This window comes from Ipomoea triloba, chromosome 15 (assembly GCF_003576645.1).
Source record: "Ipomoea triloba cultivar NCNSP0323 chromosome 15, ASM357664v1".
In the NCBI taxonomy this organism is placed as follows: Eukaryota; Viridiplantae; Streptophyta; class Magnoliopsida; order Solanales; family Convolvulaceae; genus Ipomoea; species Ipomoea triloba.
The window spans coordinates 25,307,372-25,332,683 of NC_044930.1; the positions used below are offsets into that span (position 1 = coordinate 25,307,372).

The following is a 25,312-nucleotide window of genomic DNA, read 5'->3' on the forward strand; positions in this document are numbered from 1 at the left end:
TTTTTTTAAAAACCCCCCCCCCCCCCCCCCAAAAAAAAAAAAAAACAGTCTTACCACCAAATGTTTGATATGCACTTCTTCGATTAGCAAACCTTAATAAGTCTCTCATTGTTCTATCCAACGCTTCAAAACAATGTTTGTGCATCATCGGTGCCTCATCCCAAATTATTAATCTAGCTCAAATGATCAACTCTGTCAAATCAATGCCAGGCCGCATGTTACATGTTGAGTCTTCTTTTATGGAAATTGGTATTGCAAACCTTGAGTGTGCAGTGCTGCCGCAAGGCAACATTAATGAAGCTATACCTCTAGAAGCAATATTCAAGACGATTTCACCTTTCGAACGCAATGTTGAAGATAGAGCTTTCCATACAAATGTCTTCCCAGTGCCACCATACCCATATACAAAAAATATACCACCTTTTTTTGTCATAGCATCTTCAATGACTGAATCATAAACCACCATTTGTTCTTTAGTAAGTTTGCTTGCCAAAAGGACACTCTCTTCAACCAAAGCTTGGCGATTATAATCCAACTCCTCATACAACAGTCTATTTCCAGAGTTCATCTATGAGTCAAAATTCAGTAGAGACATTGGCGGGAATTCTTTCAATTCAAAGACCTATTTAGGACTTGTAGCAATCGCTCAATCTCAATCAGCGCAAAAATTTTTCTTATCATCATCATCATTTAAGATAAGTTCTGTAGTTACAAAATATTACAGTTATGAATATAATGAATATGAAATATCACATATATCATGTAGAGAATTGAAAAAACATATACATAAACATAAATGACATACCATATATTATTTTGAAGTAATCTTCGTTGGCTTGTGTTTGCGTCTTCAACAAGATGTTGCCATACCAAACTCCACACTACTTATGGCCTATTCAATGAATTGGTTGTCAATAATGTGACAAAGAGTTTTCTCATTGATTGAGCAGAAGACCCAAGGACTTGCCTCCTCAAATACATCAATGTATTCTTTATCATCATTTAGTAATCCCCTTGCATAACATGCATCTCTGAATGTTTCATACTCAACTCCATTAAATGTACGAAGGTCTTGAAAGCATGTTGGTCTACGAACTATATTAAGAAGTCATCTCATATAATTTGGGCCATTAGGCTATTAATTATATATCATTTGATCCAAATTACATTTCTTATCCCAAAAGGTTAAATCTCCAACCCCAAAAGCTCCCCACACCGTAGCCTGACATAACATTTTGGGAAGATGTAAATCATAGTGATTCAATAGCCCTGCAGATAGGGCCAAATGTCGGTGCGCCTAAGTGATATGTCCACTTTGGACTCAATCAACACACTGTCGTTGTCGATAGGGGTGGGCACTTCGGAATTCGGTTCGGTTTTTTTCGATTTCGGTTTCGGTATCGGTATTTCGGTATTACAAAAAATGATACCATTCGGTTTTACAATAAAGTTCGGTTCGGTTTCGGTTCGGTATGAAACGATTCGGTTTCAGTTCGGAATTCGGTTCGGTTTAGGATGTTCAATTTTCAACATTTACTAATTTTCCAAATAACACACTGCCAAACAATACATATTCGCATAATCCAAAGTCTAAAATATAAATATTACATAAAAACAAAACAATTCAAACACAAAATTAACATAGCAATCCAAATTGTAAAGTAATATCTTGTTCATCCATCATCCCCTCATCACGGATCAATATTAATTATTATTATTTATTATATATATTAAAAAAACCGAACGGTTTTCGGTTCGGTTCGGTAAAAAACCGAACCGAACCGTTCGATTTCTCTATATTAAGTACCATTCGGTTCTTTCGATTTATACCGAACCGAACCGAACTACTTCGGTGCGGTTCGGTTTGGTTCAATCGGTTCGGTTTTACCGAACCGAAGTGCCCACCCCTAGTTGTCGATGTTTGATCCTTGGTTTCTTCTTACAAATATTGCCTACTGAACCAGTGAGTTAAACTCGTATGAAAAATACTTCTTTTTAATCTATGAGTAATTTTATGTTTGTACTATTAATTTTAGTTTAATAGATAATAGAGTATATTAGTGGTTTATTTTTATTCATTGTCAATTGTCAATTTTTAAGAACTCATATTTTTTATATATTTTTTTTCTAAATTTTTATATTGATCAATAAAGGTATGCTTTTTAATATTTATTAGCAATATGTTGTGACATTTAAAATTAACAAACAAATTAGTATTGCTAAAAAAAAATAAATGGTGTGACTTCCAAGCATAATTTTAGACTGTGCATAACATGGTAGAATGCTAGTACTAGTAGTAATAAACCAAACATGCATAGATTGAACAACTCACGAACAACTTGGCTCATTTGCATCCCTAAGGCTAAAGTGGACAACCACTCTTGTATATGACTGCAAGAGAAATATGCCGGGCTAGAGAGCACCCAAAATCGCGCAATCACTTATGTGCTTAATGTTTAAGTAACGCAATAAATACGTTGACTTCCTTGTTTATATAAGGCAAGCATGTGATTAGGGGGTGGGTGATAATGCTACGGACGGGGTATGAGGAACTACTCTTGTTGTGCTTGATATTATAAGGACTTACAGTCAAAGTATCGTGGGTTTGTCTGAAGTACCAAAAAAAACAATTTAAACAGTTAGGCATTGCGCTAATTATATTCAAACCTCTTATACTTGATGAAAAATATCTAAACTTTTATGTTTTGTAATAATTATATCAAATTATAGTATCTAACTCGAAAAATAATATAATTTTCTTGATTTATGTATTATTGATAGTTATAATATAATAGTTAGTTCAACATGATTTTATGTATATAAAGTATTTTTATAGGAGTTTAATTTTTTAAATTTTAATTGTATAGAGTACATTTTGTTGATACATTGTGTTCTTTAAGAAAATGATCTTATACTATAATTAAAAAAAAAAAAACAGTTTGCTGGGCAAACTCAATAAAATCATGTTAGATTGAGTATTTTGTTAAATTGAAAATTATAATCGTTACAAAATATAAATATTTGTTAGTAATTTGTCAATTTTTAAAAGTTGTAATATAATTGTTATGAATGATTAAATGTACTTTTTATAAAATACAAAAGTTTGAGTTTTTCACAAAGTTTTAAACATTTTGATATAATTGTCACAAAACATAAATGTTTTAAGTTTTTTTTTTTTGGCAATAAACCTTTACTTTTTACTCTTTAATACTCCGTATTAATTTAATGTGTTCCGTTTAAAGAACTATAGCATTTGGAGTAGTGCACAAGTGCATTTCCCTAAGAGCAATTGTAGCACTCTGTTTTAATTTTGCTTGATAGTCAAACACTAGAAAAAAAAAAAAGTCTTTTCAGATTTTCAAATATACCCTAAATGAATTTTTCTAAGAACAATTGGAGTAATCTATTGCTCCAGCCAGTTAAGAATTTTTAATTCGATGAGTAAGGATTTGATCAAAGCAATGCAATTAGAGTTTGATTGTTTTAATCTCACTGTCATTACTCTAATCATTCTTATTTCACCGTACTCACCATTGCATCATTAAACACTTAGCTTATCTCACCATATTTAATTTCATGAATTGAAACTGTATTCTTAAAGCAATTAAATATTCACTCTTAAATCTTAATATTGCAATTTGCAAAGGGAAGAAAACCATTTGAATTCAAAATGCCCAGTGAGAGCAAACTTGTGTCATTTTAGGACAAACCAACACCAGAAGACATACAATGATGAATGAACTTCTTGTGGTATATAAGATGCATGTGATATTGACAGCACTAGCTAGCTAGCACATATGGGATCACAGTGCAGCTTTTGATTTGTAAAAAGACAAATTCACTACAAAATTATACACAACCCAAATCACCAAAAGTCAAAATTGTGGTGGCATGTGACAACCCAACTGGTCAAATTATTGACTTAGCTAGTATCCATAAGTTAAAATTTTAGGTTCGACTCTGGTCTATTGGCATACTTAGTTTGAGCAGATCAGATATAAGTAACATATATTGTTTTATTTTCTTGTGATTCTTTATCGACTATGTCACAATGCGATATTTATCATATACACACTCTCGAGTAGTGACGGTAGTTCTTCCTCATCCTAAACAAAATTGTGGTGGGATAATACTTAGAAGCATTAAGAAAGATTATTTCAAATTTCATCTTATCCTAAGGTGAGGTTTGTAGTTGCCGTGAGAAGTGGTAAAACATGAAGCCAACCAATTAACACATGTGTAGTCTGTCGGGTTGCTTTTGGTTCCATTTGAGCGAAGTTTGAAATGCAAAATTGTAGGGATCTCAAATTGGTTGTACTATGTTGGACGACTTTAATTTTCTTGTTTTGAAATGCTTTGCTTGGTACTTGGTAGGGACAACAAACTAAATTATCTTTATCCAAAGAGATTAAGGTAGTTAATTCGAATTTTAATTTTTTTAAATCATATAACTAAATAGGACAAATGTTAATGTGCACCGCTATATGTGGAAGATAAAGTCCCTACATATTTATACTAATACAAAATTTCATATTTTTTCAACATGAGACACGTGTTCCTTCAAAACCTTTAAAAACTCATTAATAAATTTTTCAACTTAATGAGTATATGTTAACAATTAATTTTTCATTTATTCATTATCCGTTTTGAGTTTATAATATGTCACATTAATTATCTGAATTAAGAGAATTCAATTCACTTTAACCAGACCTAAATCGTAATTTAATTCCACTCAAAACAAAGCCTCAAAATAACTGCTTTAACATGTCATTTTTGTTAAATTTTTTGACAACAACAACAACATTTCTTGTTGTTATTATAGAATACATTTATAATACATAAAAATAGATAAGGATGAATTAAATATTATCAAATATAATATATTCTTGAGAACTACAGAATAATTAATAACTTAATACAAGGTCCTCATGAGAATAGTTACGTTATTTTCCCTTTGCAATATGAGTAGACCATTATCAGAAATATTATTCTTAAAAATAAAATAATTTATCAAACAACAGAATTGGTCTATTCTCGATAATATTATTCTTTCTGTAACCTATTCTATCAAGTAGATATGTTGTTATTGGTGTCCATCTTGCCATCCCGGATGCTTTCGAGTCGGATCGTGGGGACCCCTTGGAATTGGAGATTCAACCTTTTGAGAAAAATAATTCTGATATAATACGCTATGTTGATAAATTAGGACATAAGAATGTCAACTTGATATCACATGCACCAAAAATTAAGGTAATGTGTACTCTGATCTATAAATGCCTATTGCAGAAATTGCAGACAATAAATACTATGCAGTACTGGATATTTAATTGACATTTGATTAATTTAATTTAGCCAAATTATTCTAGGGTGGGATTTAGCCAAATTATTCTACTTGCATATTTAAATGAGTAAACAACGGATATAAATTTGAATACGCAAGTTAGTACCAATCCGTGAACTTTTATTTTTATATTTTTTTTGTATTATAATTTTTTATATTTCTAAGACAAACTAAATTTATTTAGAGTTGAATTATGACTGAACTCTAGCTATTAAGATAGTTTTTTAAACATTTTTTGATCACTACATTGTTGCCCTAGTTTAATTCATTTAGAAAAATAATGAGCCAGAATTATCATTCATCTATTTTCTTCAATAAATAAAATTATAACACGTGATAGGAGTTTTACTCCTTGAGAGTTTATGTATTATTTTTAATTAATTAACTGATTAAAAAAATGCACTTCTTGACTATCAATAGTTGTTCAACACTTCAACGCATCAGGTGAATGGTCTTGCCTGGCACGCCACGTGAGTATGATTGTTTCAAAATGGATTAGAGCATCCACATCTGTGGATTATTCATGATTTTTTATGGTAACAGTGCCAATATGAATGAGAGATAAGGAAGAGAGAGAAGGAAATGGTCTCATCTATAAGAGTTTGATTTTTATTTTATTTTTTGTTGCAGAAAATGGGACTCACAGCACAGAAATTCCAGCCGCAAAGCCTCGCGTGACAGGCACAAATGCGCCCACTGGCGCGTCACAGGCGCTGACATATTGTTTTTTTTCTCTCTCTCTTTTTCTCTTCCATTCATATTCTCTTTCTTAATCACACTTACAAAAACGTATCAAAAATTTAAATAAAAAAAAAAAGAAGAGAAAAGAAAAAGAAAAACTCTAGTATTACGAATTAGTTTTTTCCCAAAATCAAGTTGGCTACTCATGTGTGCCGTATTTCAATTTTAATTTGTCTCCGGTTCTCAACTTGCCACAACTTGGTTTATAAATGAATTAATATCTGGTACATTTTTCAAAAAAAAAAAGAAAAAAGAAGTATCTAGTACATTAATTATAAGGCAAAAACTTATTCGTGAGGCGGATTGAAAATATTATACTCATATTACAAAATATAATATTATTTTTGTCTAATTTTATGTGTCGAGTTCAGTTAACGAGACTTGACTAAAGTTAGTTTCAATTTAATTTAGAATTAGTATGTAAAATTTATATATTTTGAAACTACATACATTAAAAGTACTATTAAATATAAAAAATCAAAGTTAAAAATTAAAAGAAAATGTTAATAAAAATAAGCAAAGAAAAAATAGTTGGTTTGACCCATGAATAGTAAGTAAGATAGATAAATTGTGACAGCTGGAGTACTAATTAAGAATAAAATATTTATTATTTATATGGAAAAGTATACTACTTTTGAAAAAAAACATATATAATACGTTTACATTTTGATTTAAAAGTATTATATGTTTCCTCATAAGTATTACATTCTCTCTCTTACGAGTAACAAATAATTTATTCCTTATTATTATTATTATTATTATTATTATTATTATTACATTTTCAGTATAAGTATTTCGTTTTTATATTAATTCGGCCCAACCCAACTAGTCGCACAAATCCATGAGATAGTCTCACACAAATGTGACTCTAATTATAAATTTTTAAATTTTATTTATAGTAGTTAAATAATATGGGGCTCCTGTTTTCTTTTATCAAAACAACATCTACATCAATGCATTGCATTTTTTTGTGGTTTTTGGAGCAGCGCATGTTGATATGGAGGAGAGAGATTGCAAAAGATATAAAAATGGAGTTACTTTACAATGTTGGATTTTTTGTGGGCTCCACCGGAGAGAGGGAAAGGAATGAAACTGTGTGCGTTTCTCGCACATCATACACCCAGCCGGTCGCGTGCAGTGTACGCGCTAGCTGGCACGCTAGGTATGTGTTTTTTTAAGTGTCAGATCAGGGTTTTTTTCCCCTCTTTTTTCTTTTTCTCTTTCCCTCTCATCTCTCCTACTAATGACACATAAAAAACTACAAAAAAAAAAAAAAAAAAAACCTCAACTACTATGGATGCTCTAATAAAACTCTTACTAGATTAAACTTTTTATCGAGACAATACATATGCTGTTAAGATTAATAATTATAATATACGAGTCTAGTGTCATGAAAGGGATAGCCAAATAGGTTAAACATGATTTTAATACTTGAAGATCATGAGTTCAATTTTTACTAATTAACAATCTCTTAACATATACAAAATACCCAAAAAAATAAAAATCAGTGTCATCAATTACTAACTCTCAACCATAATCGGAATGAGAATCAAAATATTGGTAATAATAATGAGTTTTTGTGAAAGTATATTGCATGTTTGGTAGTAGCTAGGATAGAATTAGAATAATTACAAATATAATATTGATGTTTGGTTATATATGACCTATAATGGGAATAAAGGTTTAAAAAACACAAAAATAAAAACTAAGGGAATTGATTCTAATATAATGACATCCAAAACATCAATATGAACAACAAAAAATCAAAATAAAAATCTAAAAGCACTAATCCAAATTTAAAGATCAGATCACCAATATGATGGAATAATACCAGTTTTTAATTAAGAAATGATGTTTTTTAATTGAACGGGTAATCAAATCTCATAGTTGTATATAAAAAGTTGTAGACCAAATACTAATTATGATTTTGATTTTCATTCATAATGTCTAAACCTATGAACCAAACACGCACTATAATTATTTTAATTTCTATGTATTTTTTTTGGTCCAATGCATTGGACCTAACATTCCCACACGTGAAGAGAAGGACAAATAAATGATAAATCATTCTTGGTACATATCATATATATTACATGCCGATCATTAGTCTTCACCATCCACCAGCTAGCTCAATCTCCATTTCCTAGTATTATTAGTGGTATGTAAAGTACAAAACCAGAATTTTGAATGTGATAGTTGAATTTTTCATTTGACCTTATCATTCTCAAAATCTCAATCATATCCTCGTTACGTTGTTGTTTGGCAGGAACAGACAATTCTGGTGGGGTAGGGCCGTGGGGGTGAGGGTAGGGGTAGGGGGTCGCCATCCATTCTTTAAGAATGTATGTATCTCGACACCATTTTGAAATTTGTACTGCACATGTTTAACATATAATATATTTTGTACATTCCTAAACTTACTTGCTTTAATTTCATGGCCTTTCTCATCCAGCATTAATTACCCAACAATATTTTGAATTTGAATGTTTAAAAAATTTTGTTACTTGTACTACAAAGTCGATTTAGTGCAGAGTTACATAATCTTATTCAATGGTTTAACTCCTTATAGTCCTTTGCTAGCTACAGTCACAAGGCATGATTTATTCTGTGCATATCCTCAAAAAATGATTTTGAGTTTCCCTTGTTATCTGAAAAAAGAGTACAATTGAGTATAACTAAAAACAAAATTCCTTGAGGAAGGGATTTCCCCTTTTGTGCTAAACTTGAGTATAATTAGTTCTGAAAAGAAGTATGTGACCAAGTTCGACGTGTAGTGATTGCGAGTTTCCTCATCACTTACTCTTTGTTTTTTCATTCTGTAATTAATTAAACATTAACTTAGGGAGAGAGAGAATTGATTACAGTTTTCAAATCCTTAAAAATGATGTCATTTTTGTTGAAGTGGAATTTAATTTATTTTTTAAACAATGGCGGTAATTGTAGCTAGAGTATGTATATACATGTTAATTTGATAATGTCATATTAATTTAAAGAAAATTATGTCAACGTCATATTATTGAGGAAAAATGATACTTTTTGTCTCTAAATTTAAGAAAAATTAATGTTTCTTGTCTTTCAATTATATCGTCATTACATTTTGTCCCATAATTGTTATTATTTTTTTAATAAACCCTAACAAAACTTATAGAAGAACAAACAACGGAGAGAAAAAAGTGATGATAGATATCATTGAGGAACAAAACATTATATTTTCTATAATTTAAAAAACCAAATGTATAATTTTCCTTATGACTAACATATCCTATTTTTTTGAGTACTACGCTCGAACCCATTCCCTTCCATGTGGGAGTGTAAACAGGGTGCTACTAGACCACAAAGTCTTTGGCTTAGTGTGTGTATATATATATATATATATATATATATATATATATGCATTATTCTTAATTCCTTTACTTTCAAAAACACATTACCAAAATAATTCAAAATTCAAATATGGATGTAACAAAAATTTATAATAAAAAATCTTTAATTTCAATTATCTTGACAAAATGAAATAAAATAAAATAAAATAAACCAACTAGTCTCAAACTTACTGTCACCCCTGCAGATGAACCGTACCCCACTGCACTGCTCCCATGTGATTATACACATTAACTTATTGATTCTTTTCATTATTATTTTATATTTTTTAAATTTAATTTCACTCTGGCCCCGTATATAAATATTACATTCATATGTACCCCTATCCATAATCCATGCATGTATGTACTGACAGATTCAAACATTCAAATGATGGAAAACCACAAAGTCTCTCGCTTCTTCCCTTCTTCCTTCACTTCATGCCGCCTCAGAACCCTCACCGACGTAGTCCAAAGCTCCATCTCCGCCGCCCGAAACCGCCACGAAAACCAATTTCCCAAGATTAACCTCGCCGGCGACGGCGACGCCGACCACCGGGTGGGCACCAGAGATTTGGGTTATCACGACAAGAAAACAACCTTGGTCTTAGGTTATTTTTCTCCTAGTATTGACGGGCGGCGCTGCCCTCCTGCCACGCCAATCTCCGCCGCCGCTCCTGCGGCGGCGCAACCGCCGGCGGCTTCCACCTCCACCACCTCTTCGCTTTTCAGCGAAGAGGATCGGCGGTTTGATTATTACAGTGACTCCTCGAGTTGTCGCCGGAAAACCAGCAAGCCTCGCCGGAAGACGACGGCGGCGGCCAGGAGGAGAGGATGGACGGGTGGCTGGTCTGCTATAGAGAAGAGTACAAGTGATCCTTATGGAGAGTTCAGGAAATCTATGATGGAGATGATTGTAGAGAAACAAATCTTCAGAGCTGAGGATCTCAATTCCCTATTGCATTGTTTTCTTTCTTTGAATTCACCTTTTTTCCATCAAGTCATTGTTGAGGTTTATTTAGAGATTATTCAAACTTTATTTACTAATTAACCAAATTGTATCTGACTTATTTTATGCATAATTACAAAAAAAAACTTTAAAAAAAATTGTATTCTTGAGCATATAGAAAGAGTAAAACATGTACTCATATTTTTATTCTATATAGACATATTATAATTATACTTTAAAATAAAAGTGGATGGGTTAATATCTACTATACTAATAAGAGCCAAAGAGAGTTAGGCCTAAAATCTACTATACTAATAAGAGTTAAAAGAGAGTTAGGCCTAAAATCGGTAGAGAAAATGGCGGTTAAATTATTTAATCAAATGGATGGTTCAGATGAATTATTTAATCAAATAGATGGTTAAGATAATTCATATTAATATTATTAATAGAGATTACCAAATTTAACCTTACTTTTATGATTATCCGTTAAGTTTTCTGTTAAATATTATCTTTTCCGTTAACTTTTAACTTACCCATTAATTTCTATAAGAAAGGTCTTAGGTTCGAACCTCATCTCAATCAAATTTGACATAATTAAGTTTCTCACTCTATTTTATTCTTATTAAATTAAATAAATTAGTAGCTACAACAAAAAATGATACATATGTATTTCTTTAATTTAAAATTATGTGTCTACAATACCTTTATTTGAAAAAATTATTCATTATCAAAAATTTAAATTAAATAAGAGAAATAATTTCATTAGTTATATTGTCCTTATTTTCTCTCATGCAAAGATTCTTTACATTCAAATTTATCAATTGATATTCATTACATTCTCCATTATCTTATTTTTACAATATCTTGTAATTAAATATCAAATTTATAGTACAAAATAATGTTATACGGAGTATATTTAGTTACCAAGTATTTTATTAATACTATGAAATTTTTTTTAAAAATAATTTGAAGCTAATTATATTAACTACTTGGGGATTGGTTGACAAAGAGAGTACTCAAATAATAACCCAACAAATTGAAGCGGAATCACTTTATTTTACTCTTTTTAAATTAAATAAATTAGTAGTTATACCAAAAAATGATACATATGTATTTCTTTAATACCATGAAAAAGATAAAAAAGAATAGTTTGAAACCAATCATATTAACTACTTGGGGGATTTGTTGACAATGAAAGTACTCAAATAACCCATTACCCAGCAAATTGAAGCTAGAAACTACATTTTAATATCTTTGGAATACATAATATTTTAAATTTTCAAATTTTTATTAATTTATTCAATCTTTTTTCTTAAACTAGGGATTTCTTTATCCACTACAACTCATTCAACAATAATGGTTGAACTAAATGAACCCCAAGCAGAACACCTAAATGAAAGTCCATGGCTCCTATATCATAATCTCATTGCATGACATTGTCATCTATGCTACCAACAATAACTGAATCGCAAATAACACACTACCAACAAAAAGGAAGAGAACAAATAGTAAAGATGAAGACAATGACAATGTTACTCAAAAGATAATTAAGAAAACTTAGAAAAATTCAAATTAAAAGTAGTATTTATTTAGACTATCATTTTTAGACCAAATATTTAGACTATCGATTTTACAAGGTTGCAAACATTTATTTTAGTAATAATTATAATGAATTTTCTATATTATCTTGGATTCATATACTTTGAGTTAGATATTTAAATAAAAAAATTTGGCATTCAATTACACATGTATAAACTTCTCCTATATAATATTGCATTGATATACTTTCAAATATTTATTTAAATATAAACATTGGGCATTAACTCATTCGCGCAATGCGCATATAAAACTAGTTATTAGGAATAAGGAAATAGGTCACCGAACTACACACGAAACTGCAATTAGGCCATTGAACTCAAAAACAATGCAATTGGGTCCCTGAACTACACAAATCCATGTAAATTGACCCAAAGTGACTTGTTTGACTTAATCTTCCGGTTATCAACTTTAAAAATAATACTCTAATATAATTTTAAATAAAATAATTAATTAAAATTAAATTTAAAATTTAAAATTAAAAAAAAAAAAGAGGACCCAATTGACTTGTTCATATTTTTTTTAATTTTAATTTTAATTAATTTAAAATTATTTTAAAATATTATTTTTAAAGTTGGTAACCGAAATATCAAGTCAACAAGTTACTTTGGGTTAATTTGCATGAATTTGTGTAGTTCAGGGACCCAATTGCATTGTTTTTGAGTTCGATGGCCTAATTGCATTTTAATGTGTAGTTCGGTGGCCTATTTGACCCTTATTCCATATTATTATTATTATTATTATTATTATTATTATTATTATTATTATTATTATTATTATTCATTTAATATAATTAGGACATGTGTCAATAATGTATCATGAGGTTTAATTTACCCTTCAAACATACATTTATCATTTCTAATATAGATATTCTTTCATATGATTTATATTAATTAAATGAAAAGAAAATGAAAACATAGGCCCATAACACCATTATTCAAGTTAATGATAAATTATTGTATCTCAAACTGTGGAATAAGATGGTATACCTACAACTTAGGGTAATATAGGTTTTAGCTGAGCTGGTCAGACAATTGGTTTAATAATGACAAGATTTTTAAGTTTAACTCTTTATGAGAGTTGTTATTGACCTTTTGGTGGTTATTTACCGACTAGAATCACAAGGTAAGTTTCCAAAGAGTGTACCTTTGACTCTTTTGAGTAGTGACAATAGTTCTTTTATTTTTGTTTTTTTTTTAATGAAAAGTTTTGAGATAATGAATATCATGAAGATTTCAATATAGGTTGTTAGATGAGTTTCTTCTAAATATGAATATTTAGGACTCGTTTGGTTCGCATAAAATATTTTAGGGGAAATAGAATTGAAATTTTATGGAAAAGTAAGTACTAGGGAGATGAATTTCGGTTGTTTGGTTAGTGAAAAAAATTTATTGGGAATACTAATTATGTTTTTTGGTTGGATTTATAATTGTAAGAAATAACGAGTATAAAGACTAAAATAGTCAAATCATATCAATTTTTCTTCCCACATCTTCCATGGAAAACAAAATTTTTTATCCAACCAAGGAATTTGTTTTCCTCAAATTTGAGGAATAAATGAATTTCATATTTTCATGAACAAAACATCATAAATCAATATTTTCATCTATTTCAAGGAAAATAATCTCCATGGAAAAATTGTCCACCCAACCAAACATCCCCTTTAAAGTTTATTATGGCCCTGTTTGGTAAATAATCAGCATATCAGCTAATTTTGACTTATTTGATCACTATTAGTTGTTTGGTTAATAAGCTTTTTGTAACTCCAAAATGCTAAAATTCAAAAGGCTACTCAAAGCAGCATTTTCAATTAGCTTTTTGAGAAAATAAATTATACCAAATAGCTATCAGCTAACAGCCAATTTATCAAACAACTTTCTACAATCAGCTAATATTATCAACAAATCATACCTTCTAACCCAAACAGCCAACCCAATCAGCCAACAACCATTTACCAAACAGGGCCTATATCTTTAGTTGTAGTGACATTTTTTTACATAATTCAAAATGCTTTAAATATAATACAAAAAATAAAAATTACAATATTGGTATTTTATTAGGTGACGAAAGAACTCACAACTGTTATCCGAACATGACATTAGGTAAATCTCACTTTATAATCCTGGTTGGCAAAAGACTAGTTAACATACCTGGTTCACAATACAATATGAATCTTGGTTTATGGTATAACAATTGGTACTGTAAAGTGCAAACCTTGGTCCATGGTATAAGGATTGGGTGATTAACCTTGTTCTTGCACCGTCATTTGGTCCTGTCTGTTGAGCTATTAAGTCACCGTGATTTACATCCTCCCAAATGTTCTGTTCAGCTGGGGTGTGAGGAGTCATTGAGATTGGGATTCAACTTTTCGGGAGAAGAAGAATGGCAAATTATTGCATGGACCATGGTCCACACAGCTGTGTGGACCAAAAATAAAAAGTACATTATTTTTGTACTGAAGGTACATTATTTTTGTACTGTAGGTACATTATTTGATAGTATATATCAAATAATATACCTTCAGTACAAAAATAATGTACCCTAAAATAATGTGCTTACAGTACAAAAATAATATTCCATCAATATAAAAATAATGTACTTTTTATTTTTGGTCCAGTTGTGTGAACCATGGTCCATACAATAATGATTGAAGAAGAATTGTGTGATTTGGTGTTAGTAATTCACATATAATAGGCCCAAAATCGTAATGCCTAGACATAGAAGTGGGTAATTCAAATTCGCCCATGAAGATCCGAAATTTGGGACCAATTTCACCTATTGGTCAAGGCTCAATTAATGACTTCTTTTTAGATGACAAGATAAATTTGTAATTACTATTTGAGAGTTTGTATCTAATAAGTTTCCTGTAATAGTTCACAAATAATATTTGAAAGATAAATCAAACAAGAATGATTTTTTTAATTTTTTTTCATATAATTCATTTTTAGTATACTAAAAATTAATTTTTAATACATTAAATGTTTATTTTTTAAAGGTTCATTTTTAGTATATTGAAAGTTTATTTTTTATTAAGGGAGAACAACATACGAGTTCATGGTATCTAAATCGAACTAATTCTAAACCGAAAGTGAACTTTTTTTAAACTGAACCAAATTATAATATTAAATCAAATATTTTATTTTTTATTTTTATTTTTATTTTTTATTTTTTATTTTTAAAACCAAACAAATCAAAACCGAACCAAGAATGAAAAAATCAAAACGCCTACTTAGGCATTAGATTCATATAAAACCGGTTTGACTATTTGTGTCTAAAATCCGGTACCGACATTGTTAATGCGATCCACGCAACAATCGGGTTTAGATCGACTGAAGCCATCGACCCATACACGGCTTCCAAATTCTCCTCGCTCTACGGATTCCGATCCCTAGCTTCCTTGTCTTCTTCATTTCAGCTCCTCATTGGTACGCCTCTTATCTCTTCCCAAATCGTTTTTGCTTAATTTTCTCAATATACAAATCCCAATGTTTTCGCATGTTTCTATCTGTACAACATTCTTCAATGAATTTATAAGTTTTTATTTTTATTTTTTTGCTTTTCTGGTTTCAATTTCAATCTGATTTGTTGTTGTGTGATTTTAAGCGTTTTTGTTGTTCTGTTAGTGTTGCTTCACTGGTTCCTTAGTAGGCAAGTCAAAGAAGTTCTGACATATATAGGATGATTCATTGATGTTGTTGTTTCTTCAGGAACCTAGTTTTCATTCCTTCGTTAATCTGTTGTTTCCTTATATGCTGAGTATTGATTTTGCTTTGAAGATGAGCCTGGTATTGACAATTGTCTTATGGTTTGATAAGCTGATGGTGATGTATTTTATTGTGTTACTGTCACAATTGCTGTTGAATATTTACGCATTGCAGTTGAATTGAAGTACTGAAATGGTGGAAGTATGAATTGGAATTCTAATGTTGTTTGAGACATTGAGTTTTGATGGCTATCTGAATTCTGGTTACAAAATATGGTGTGGAAAATGAGCATGAGCTAATTATGCTTTTGGTTTAATCTTATATGTAAAATTTATCTTTGGTAGCATAGCTTGGGAGAGTTACATGTTACTATGCTATGGGGTTGTTTAGAGTTGTGTTTCTACTTTCTATACATATAAGCTGCAATGTTTAGAAGATTGAAGATAACCTCCTTTTTTTGGGTGAACTATTGCAGACTTATTGATATATCAAGTCATAAAGGAAAAATTTTCATTTCAGCGAAAATCGTGCCGGTTTTAGATTTGTGGAGGTTAGCTACTTAACTGTAAAGCATGTGCTTCAACTTCTTAAACAGTTCTATGGAAGTGCTAAGAGTATTATCATCTGGGCTGGTTGGCATTGGACTTTTGTTAAAATCATGTGAAGAGAATGTTACAGCTCTTGCTTGTTAGTGGTTTTTTGTAGCACTATAGTACATTAGTACTGCATGCATTCCTCCTACTTGTATTTCATGTCCCAGTTTTACCAACTAAAGCATATTGTATTACATTATTGAGTTTATCGCGTTCCAGCTTTAGTGGATTTATTTTTGCATGTAGACACTGCATTAAAAAATTTTTGGTTCTTTTTGTTGAATTTGGAGGATGGAATGGCCTGGCGGGTGGGGAATAGCAACCACCCGCCAGTTAGGTGGAAGCAAAGTTGAAGAATCAAGTACTTGAAAGATATAGAAAATATATGATTCTATATTATCTGTGTGTTTCTAAGAAAGAAACATAGTACATATATATACACATACACATAACTGTAAGTAAAACTGACACCTAATCATAAACAGACACAACCCCATACATAAACCTAACTCTTTATTTTTCAACACTTTTGATCTCAAAGGTGTTGATAATCATACATCTTGAAGGATGGAACAAGATGTGTTTTTGTTTATCCAATATTTTCTAGAGAATAAGTGTTTTTTTTTTTTTTTTGCCATAGATATGTATGATAATCTTGGAGCACAGCCTGGAGTTCCTAGACCGCCGGCTACTATGCAGCAGCCAAATCCATTTGGAAATGCATTCTATGGTGCAGGGTCTGGTTTAATAAGAGGTGGATTAGGTGCCTATGGAGAGAAAATTCTTGGTTCAAGCTCTGAATACGTACAAAGCAATGTAAGTAGCATGCATGCAAGGGTGCGAGTGACTGCTATTTGTTTTAATCCAAGCTGTGTGATGTAACAATTATCTTACATTTAAAAATTTTGTGTCAATGAATATCATTCCTTCAAAGATCAATTTTTTGCCCTTTCAGATTTTATGTTCTCGCTGCGGGATGTTTTCTTTGTTTTTTCCCTTTTTCTTTTCCAACATAATGGCTGGAATAATTTCTTATTCCTCCATCCATCCCCCCCTTCTTCCTCTGAGTGAAAGCTTTATATTGCTCATGGTGTTTTATAGAAATGGTATAGTACTATTTTTATTTGTAACAGTTCAAAATTCATTTATATTTTCCAACTTGTTTAAATGAACAGATTAGTAGATACTTTTCTGATCCCCAATACTACTTCCAAGTCAATGACCAATATGTGAGGAACAAATTGAAAGTTGTACTTTTCCCATTCCTGCATAGGGTAAGATTCAGTCCATGTTCCTGGTTCCTGGTTCTTGGTTTTTTTTTTTTTTTTTGGAAGTAACATCTTTTCTACCATCGATTGTAGGGTCATTGGACAAGGATCACTGAGCCAGTAGGTGGTAGGCTTTCCTATAAGCCCCCAATCTATGACATAAATGCTCCAGATTTGTATATCCCATTTATGGCATTTGGCACGTATGTTGTTCTTGCTGGTTTGTCGTTGGGTCTCCAGGGAAGGTGAGTGAGCTTGTACTCGTATATACTTGACCACAAGTTCTCACAGATCATTCGTTCCTGAATGTGGTTAATGGATTTGTGTTCCTTGTGCAACCCCCCAACCCCCAACGCCACCCCACCTGGCCACCCAAAACAGGGCCAAGACTGTAAGGTTTAGTATATTATTCTGATGGATAGGGTTTTATTGCTTACCTTTGCCAGGTTTAGCCCTGAAGCCCTAAACTGGCTGTTCATGAAGGGTTTAGTTGGCTGGTTTTTACAAGTTTCATTGCTGAAGATGACACTTTTCTCACTTGGTAGCGGAGAAGCACCTTTTCTGGACATTGTGGCATATGCAGGATACACTTTTACGGGTTTGTCTGTGGCTATCTTGGGGAAGATTTTATGGAATTATTCTTACTACTTTTTGATGCCCTGGGCTGGTCTATGCATGGGGATATTCCTGGTGAAAACAATGAAGAGGGTACTCTTTGCAGAGGTGAGGACTTACGATTCAAGCCGGCATCATTATCTCCTCCTCTTCATCGCCCTGTCTCAGTTTCCCCTTCTATTCTGGCTTGGAAAGATCAGCATTAGTTGGTTCTTTTGAAGCACTCCCCCATACCTCCATAGCTATAGAACCTCGAGTCCAACAGAATGTCAATTTTCTGGGACATTTTTTTTCTGTAATATCTTTTGGTGCTTTTCTGAATATTTGACAGAGTTCTGATCTAATGTATCTTTTATCCAGCAAAAATGTACCATACGCTTGGTAGTGTTTGAGGTTCTTTTTATATCCAGTGTATTACACTTGTCACAACCTTGCCATTCATTCTTTTTTGTAAAAACTCAAAAGCAGATAATCCTTATTTACAATAATGTATTCAATCTAAATTAAAGTAATTTATTACTCCTATTTAATAAGAAAATTTAAATATTGAACATCTTCATAATAGCCGCCTGAGGAAGATATATCTTTTTGTAGCGACAACAAGCGAGGAGGGGAATGGCGGCACCCAAGGCCAAAACGGCAATGGCGAGAGGAAGTGAAGGCTCTAAAGCTGCATACATCCCACACAGGAATGCGATTCCAACTCCTAGGTATGCCAAGCCCATAGCATTAGTCCCCAAAATGGATAGCTTTATCACAATTCTGTACCTCTCGATATATGGGGTTGCAGCATATTCCACCACGGAACCGAAAATGTATACAGCCAACATGGAGCATATGAAAGCAACAACATCGGTAACAACAAAAGCCTTAAACGCCGCATTCCTTATTAATATGGCCTTCCCTGCTTCTTCAGAATCCACATTGCTGTTGTATCCTCCTGGGACTGTAAACCCAGCTGCAAAGGTTATGGTTGCTATCAAGGTAGCTACAATGATGTTTGTTTCACTCTTTCGTACCCCAAAGTCGACCATTTCATTAATATCAAAGCCTTTCTTAGTACTACTGATTTTCTTTCTAGAATTTTTTGTGAGATCAGCACGTTGACCATAACGCCCATAAAGTTCGAAGTAGTGTTCCTGCAATAATTATTTCATTTTCATTCTTAGAGTTAGTTAGTTTTTTTTTTCTTTAATTTGTCACAATTAATTTAAAGAAAAATTGTCAAATAGGTCATCGAACTTTACCTGAAAAGTCAATTAGGAGCCTAAATTTTTCAAAGTTACAATTAAACTCATCAACATTTTATTTTGGTGCAATGAAACTCAAAAAAAAAAAAACCAATTAGTGACCTGTGATAGCAGGTCACTAAGGTTTCAGTAGCCCTCCGGCGATACTCCGACCTATTTAATACCTTCTCTGGTGAGAAGGTGATCTAGTGGCCACCTTCTGCTGGTGAAGGATGGGTCGCCTTCTTGGCTAAGAAGGCAATCATCTGGGTTACATTCTCCGTTGTCTTCGCCGATTCCCGACTGATTTATTGTCGAAAATGACGCCGAGAATAAGTCAGAGTACCACCAAAAGACTGCTGAAACCCTAATAACCTACTATCACAAGTCACTAATTGATTTTTAGGCTTCATTACACTAAAATAAAATGTTGATGAGTTTAGTTGTAACTTTAAAAAGTTTAAGTGTCTAATTGACTTTTCAGATAAAATTTGAGCTCCTATTTGACCATTTTCCTTTAATTTAATAATAATAATAAATAAATTAAGACATATTATCAAAGGCGGGTTGGTGTACTTACATCAGTGGTATCATTAAAATTGAAGAGATTTCCAACATGTTCCATGTATCTGTCTGTTGGATTTTGGTGTTGCTTATTGAAGACCAGTTGCTTCTTATTATCCTTACGGAGGAGATTTTGCACAAATTCTTCCGACCAATAGTCTTCATAAATGGGAAGCAGGTGTATTGGTGTGTTGCCATCCTCGTCTCCCTCAGAAGCAAGGCTGTCAAGTTGGTTACACCTTTCTATGTATTTAAACACATCCATTTCACCACTCTGGATTGCCTCATGAAGGACGTTTTGCCCTTTACTATTCACCATTTCCCAACAATCTGGACAACGATTTGATATGTGTTCCATAATTCTATCGTGCCCCTCCCTGGCTGCTATATGAAATACAGTTGTCCAATCATCTTCTCTGCCTGCGCGAATGTAAGCTGCAGAGCTTTTTGCTTTAAGTATAGTGTCAATGCCCTCCCGATTGTTGATTCTTGCAGCGTAGTGCAGTGGCGTCCAACCAAAATCATCTTTCATCTCACACAGACAGATCTCCTTTTCCAACAGTAAACTCATGCATTCCGTATCTGAATATATAACCATAGAATTATGAAATTATCAAATACCTTATAAACTAAGCTGCTATACCCGGCCATCTCGTATCAATTACTATACGTTTGATGAAGATTGTAGAGATTTATATTTGGTTTACAGTTGATGGGTTTTTGATGAAGATGGTAGAGATTTATATTTGGTTTACAGTTGATGGGTTTTTAATGGACCGGAGTCACCATAAAACTGGGCTAATAATGGATAATCGGTACAAAAATTTTATTGGATTAATAGCGCCCAAGACCATTGAAACAATATAATTTGGCTATGTACAAGTGTATTAAATAAATAGAGGAAATAACTTTGGTCCAAGTGGCCTGACTAACGAGCCCAACCACAAGTTGGCGGACTATTACAATTGCCCGACACAGAGAGGACAATTGACACATTGCACCCTTGCTAAGGGAGAAGTCAAGAGGAGAAGAAGAGAGCTGATGATGCTATGAACTAAACAACACCCCTGCCTTTTATACAACTCCTAAGGTTGCATGCATGTCGTGAACAAGTGCATGAGCCATATATAGCGCTCTGTCATCGCCAGCCACATGTGTGTCCTATCAGGTGCCAAGTTTTCCAACCAAACAATTCTCCGCACACCACGTTGCAAAGCAAGTTTAAGGTACTCTCCAATCACTCAAAAATAGCTCAACTCGATACTGATTACCCTGAAACGTCCACCTCACTGTACGACTCAACCCCTTTCACTATCGACTTTCCTCGAGTGGTCCACCACTCATCGGCCGACTTGAAACCAAGGTCAGGGGTGCCACCTGGTGCCCTATTGTTTGAGCGCATTGCTGGGCGAGGAGCTAAAAGTCCTTGTGATCGTGGACCAAGAGCAATCCGCCATGGTCCACTCAGGTATGTCAGGGTCCACCACTCACTAGCGAACTCATAATCGGGGCTATGGGGTGCACCACCCTTCTCTTCAACCATGCTTTTCTAGATCCTAATCCATATCGCGTTGTCAAACACGCCCTTAGCCCTTTTCTAGAAAGAAGCCCACCCCCATTTTCCTTAAGAGACTCCCCTCTAGTAAAGTCCACTACTATTTGCCCAAATGGACTCAACTTTTCTAAGTTTTTCACTTTTGCACTATGACAACATGTACACCTTACCACACTTTGGCCCCCAAACTTTATTCCCTTCTCTACTTTATATCCCATCCCTTCAATCTTTGCACTCTGGCCCCATGTACTTTACCATTAACACACTTTGGCCCCCAAATTTTCTCCCCCTCTCAATACACATCCCTTCAGTCTTTGCGCTTTGGCCCCTTGTACTTTACGCCTTACCATATTTTGGCCCCCCAACTTTCTCTCCCTATCCACTTTACATCCCATCCTTTCAATATTTGCACTCTAGCCCCTAACTTTATTTATCGACCAAATTTAGGCCCTAAAAACAATGTCCTTACGCTTTAATTATTTCAAGACCTAAATAGCCCTCGAGTCTTTCCTACTTAACTTAATTTAAATTCAGTCCAAATCTCATAGTGAAAAGTTATCTCTTTTTTTTTTTTTTTTTTTTTTTTTTTTTTTTTGAGTCAAAAGTAATCTTTTATATTTCAAGAATCATTGCATATATGATTTTTAAATTTATTAAAAATTGGCATACATTTGTGATTCATAATGTCACATTTGAAACTACCCATTATTATTATATATGAAGAAAATGCCAAGCTTTCCCTTTCCCTACATATATTACTTACAAGTTGCTCGTAAGGGCAGCCTGAGTGGCATGACCAAGACGCTCGCGGCCGTGAGGTCCTGAGTTCGAAACCGTCTGTCACCCGGGTTTGAGCCGGTCAGCTATGGGCAACCTAGGCTGGTTAACCTCCTTGTGGTCCTTTGCCGGCTAGGATCGCAGGGCGAGGGTTTACTCACATACTCAGAAGAGGAGTGGGGTTTGCCTCGATAAACCCACTCGATAAACCCAATATATTACTTACAAGTTACAACAGTCATTTTCTAATGTGGTAAATATATTACCTGTATTTAGGAACGCCAGGCCAGACATACCTATAATCATAGTATACAAAAACGCGTCACAAATAAAATATAAAATTTTATACTTAGCTTGTAAGAAAATAGTACGGAAAATGTAGTATTTACCCCCAGACAACACTGCTGCGTGGAGTGCATTTCGACCCAACGGTCCACCATACGAAGGCTTTTCAAATCTTTGGACCATTTCCACCAAACATTCTCCATATTTCTCTAGTAATGGATCCTCTCTATTTGACTCTGCTGCTATGTAAATTGGCGTCTCTCCAGCATCATTGGGAGGGTACTCGAATTCGCAATCCTCTTGAATCAACAATTTCACCACCTCCACGTGTCCCATACGCACTGCCTTGTGCAAGGCCGTGTCCCCCACAATATCAGTCATTTGTATCATCTCTCTCACTCCAACACCAGATTCTACAGCTTTCTTGGTCACATTATTTATGATTACAGAGACAATCTCGGCATGCCCTTTCTCCGCTGCACAATGTAAGACAGTTCTGTTCTTATGGTTCTTGGCAAGTAACATGGGATAGGTGTCTTCACGATCTAGGAGGAGCCTTTCCACGAAGTGTTTTTGGCCGTGGAGAGCTGCAACGTGAAGCACCGTGTTGCCTTTTGGGGTAACCTGGCGCCCAACCCCGACCTCCTCCATCTGCCGTAAAACCTCGTAATAATCATCGGATTCATAACCTTCTCCCGATGTTTTGTACGACTCCATCCGCCGTAAAACCTCGTAGTAATCATCCGGTTTACCTTTCACCGCTGCTTTGTACAAATCCGGCAACATCCTATCAATGCGTTCCATTTGAGTAGTATTTGCCCACAATAATTGTAGTTTGAGAGTTTGAGAATGGAGTAAGGAGAGGGAAAAGAAATATTATGGGATAAAACGCATCTGTTCCAATTTTATTTTTTAAAGACCAATCTCAATCATACTTTTCTTTATCCAGCTATGCAGGTTGTCGGCATTCGATAAACTTTTGTCATGTCAATAAAAAAGAAATCACTCTGGAAAATGATAAATGGATTTCAAATGGGTAAAATGTTTTTCATGTGTCTTGATTTTATTAGATAAAAATAAAGTAATAAAAATTATTATTTATATTATTTTGAATGAATCAAAGAATGACATATAATGACATATAAGTAGAGAATATAGAATGGAATAGAAGGAAGGAATATGAGTAGCACTGTAGTAGTACTCAATTACTTTAGAGCCATTATATGCCCTAATATGACGTGGCAGACTCTTTAGAATAGATAAAATGGGAGGAAAAGGGAAGTGATAAAGTGAAAAGTATGATACTGAATTATTGATAAAAAAGGATAAGAATGAACAATTATTATAGCGTGGACCATAGTCTCAAAACGATGTTGTTTTTTAAAGTAAAGAAACGGTAGCTGTTACATTTTAACAAATTTCGTATTTTTTTTTTGTGTTTATAATAAAATGAAACTACAGTGTATCTAAAATGAAATTGTGTCGCATCTTGTGTTTATATTATCAAATGAAATTGTAATTGAATTGAAATAATACTTTATTTGTGTTGAAATGAAATAGTTGTATATATAAAATGAAACTGAATAACATGTTTCACATATTAATTATATATTGTCAAATAGAAGTAGTGTAGTTGAATAGAAATAATACTTTAGTTTTGTTGAAATGAACCTACAATATGTATAAAAGAAAAACAGATTAACATATATCTCACATATTGAGTGTATATTGTCAAATGATATTGTAGTTGTGTTGTAATGAAACTACAGTGTATATAACAGTTTCATATATTTAAGTGTATATTGTCCAATGAAACCATAGTTGAATTATAATTTTAATTTAGTAGTGTTGTAATAAGACTATATTGTGTATAAAATGAAATTCAATAACACACCTCACTCTAATAAGACTATTGTATGTATAATGTCGAATGAAATTGTAGTTGAAACAAAATGAAATTGTAGTTGTGCTAAAATGAAACTACAATCTATATAAAATGGATACAAGCAAAGCTAATTACACGAAACATATGTCGTTTCCATTAAACTAAAAGAAACGATACCATTTTGGACCATGTCTCACAATGTTGTGTGCCTCATGTTTCACAGTAAAATTTACCAAGAATGAATTCACCTCATTCATATTACAAAAATTAAATAAGACCATCACCATTAGTGGAGAAAGGAGATTGGGTCAAATATTTCAATTTAAAAAGTTACTCTCTATCTCATGTTCGATTGATGAGATTTGAGTAAAATTATTTATAATTCAAATTTTAATAATATTAAGTTTACTGTTTTATATAAAATTTATATATTTAGAATTTACATTAAAGATCCATTTGGAAAGCAAGAAAATGATTTCTGGAAAATGAATCATTTTTCAGAAAATATTTTCCTTTCTAGTGTTTGGTTACGTTCCAGGTTTGGTTCATTTTCTGAAAAATTAGCAGAATTATTTTTAGTTTTAAATATTTAAAATACAAATGATTTATTATTATTATTATTATTATTATTATTATAAAAAACACACAACCTCTACTGATTAGGTAAAGTTAACAATAGTGATTATGTTATTTCTATTAGGACTCTACATAATAGAGTCATACTATAAGTCTCAGTCCTAGTTTACTTATGATTCTCAGTCCTAGTTTACTTATGATTCTCTTGTATATATACTCTTGTATTCCTACAGTTATATTTTGTGAACTCTAATACAAACATAATTGTTCTCATC

General features: G+C 32.7%; 3 protein-coding genes across 3 annotated transcripts; 2 read left to right on the plus strand and 1 right to left on the minus strand.

Moving 5' to 3' along the window:
• Positions 1 to 9,819: 9,819 nt before the first annotated feature.
• On the plus strand, positions 9,820 to 10,503 carry LOC116005469 (transcription repressor OFP8-like). The gene has a single exon (XM_031245674.1). The coding sequence runs from the start codon at positions 9,833 to 9,835 to the stop codon at positions 10,490 to 10,492; it is 660 nt and encodes a 219-aa protein (XP_031101534.1). The 5' UTR covers positions 9,820 to 9,832; the 3' UTR covers positions 10,493 to 10,503.
• A 4,748-nt stretch (positions 10,504 to 15,251) lies between these two features.
• Positions 15,252 to 18,575, plus strand: LOC116006560 (protein YIF1B-like). Its single transcript, XM_031246990.1, has 6 exons — positions 15,252 to 15,411; positions 16,166 to 16,240; positions 16,924 to 17,099; positions 17,459 to 17,557; positions 17,645 to 17,796; positions 17,998 to 18,575. Exons 3-6 carry the CDS (start codon positions 16,926 to 16,928, stop codon positions 18,383 to 18,385), a joined length of 813 nt encoding a protein of 270 aa, XP_031102850.1. The 5' UTR covers positions 15,252 to 15,411; positions 16,166 to 16,240; positions 16,924 to 16,925; the 3' UTR covers positions 18,386 to 18,575.
• Positions 18,576 to 18,586: 11 nt separating this feature from the next.
• On the minus strand, positions 18,587 to 23,446 carry LOC116006559 (ankyrin repeat-containing protein At5g02620-like). The gene is made up of 4 exons (XM_031246989.1): positions 22,681 to 23,446; positions 22,558 to 22,587; positions 19,976 to 20,541; positions 18,587 to 19,305 (listed from the first exon to the last, which is right to left on the minus strand). The coding sequence occupies exons 1-4, from the start codon at positions 23,378 to 23,380 to the stop codon at positions 18,706 to 18,708; spliced, it is 1,896 nt and encodes a 631-aa protein (XP_031102849.1). The 5' UTR covers positions 23,381 to 23,446; the 3' UTR covers positions 18,587 to 18,705.
• Between the last annotated feature and the right edge of the window lie 1,866 nt (positions 23,447 to 25,312).

Coding starts and splice junctions, on each gene's coding strand:
- LOC116005469 (XM_031245674.1), top strand. CDS start 9,833: ATGATGGAAAACCACAAAGTCTCTCGCTTCTTCCCTTCTTCCTTCACT.
- LOC116006560 (XM_031246990.1), top strand. CDS start 16,926: ATGTATGATAATCTTGGAGCACAGCCTGGAGTTCCTAGACCGCCGGCT. Junction 17,100..17,458: donor CTGAATACGTACAAAGCAAT/GTAAGTAGCATG, acceptor TTAAATGAACAG/ATTAGTAGATACTTTTCTGA. Junction 17,558..17,644: donor TTTTCCCATTCCTGCATAGG/GTAAGATTCAGT, acceptor CATCGATTGTAG/GGTCATTGGACAAGGATCAC.
- LOC116006559 (XM_031246989.1), bottom strand. CDS start 23,380: ATGGAACGCATTGATAGGATGTTGCCGGATTTGTACAAAGCAGCGGTG. Junction 22,588..22,680: donor CGCAGCAGTGTTGTCTGGGG/GTAAATACTACA, acceptor CTATGATTATAG/GTATGTCTGGCCTGGCGTTC. Junction 20,542..22,557: donor CCTGGCGTTCCTAAATACAG/GTAATATATTTA, acceptor TTATATATTCAG/ATACGGAATGCATGAGTTTA.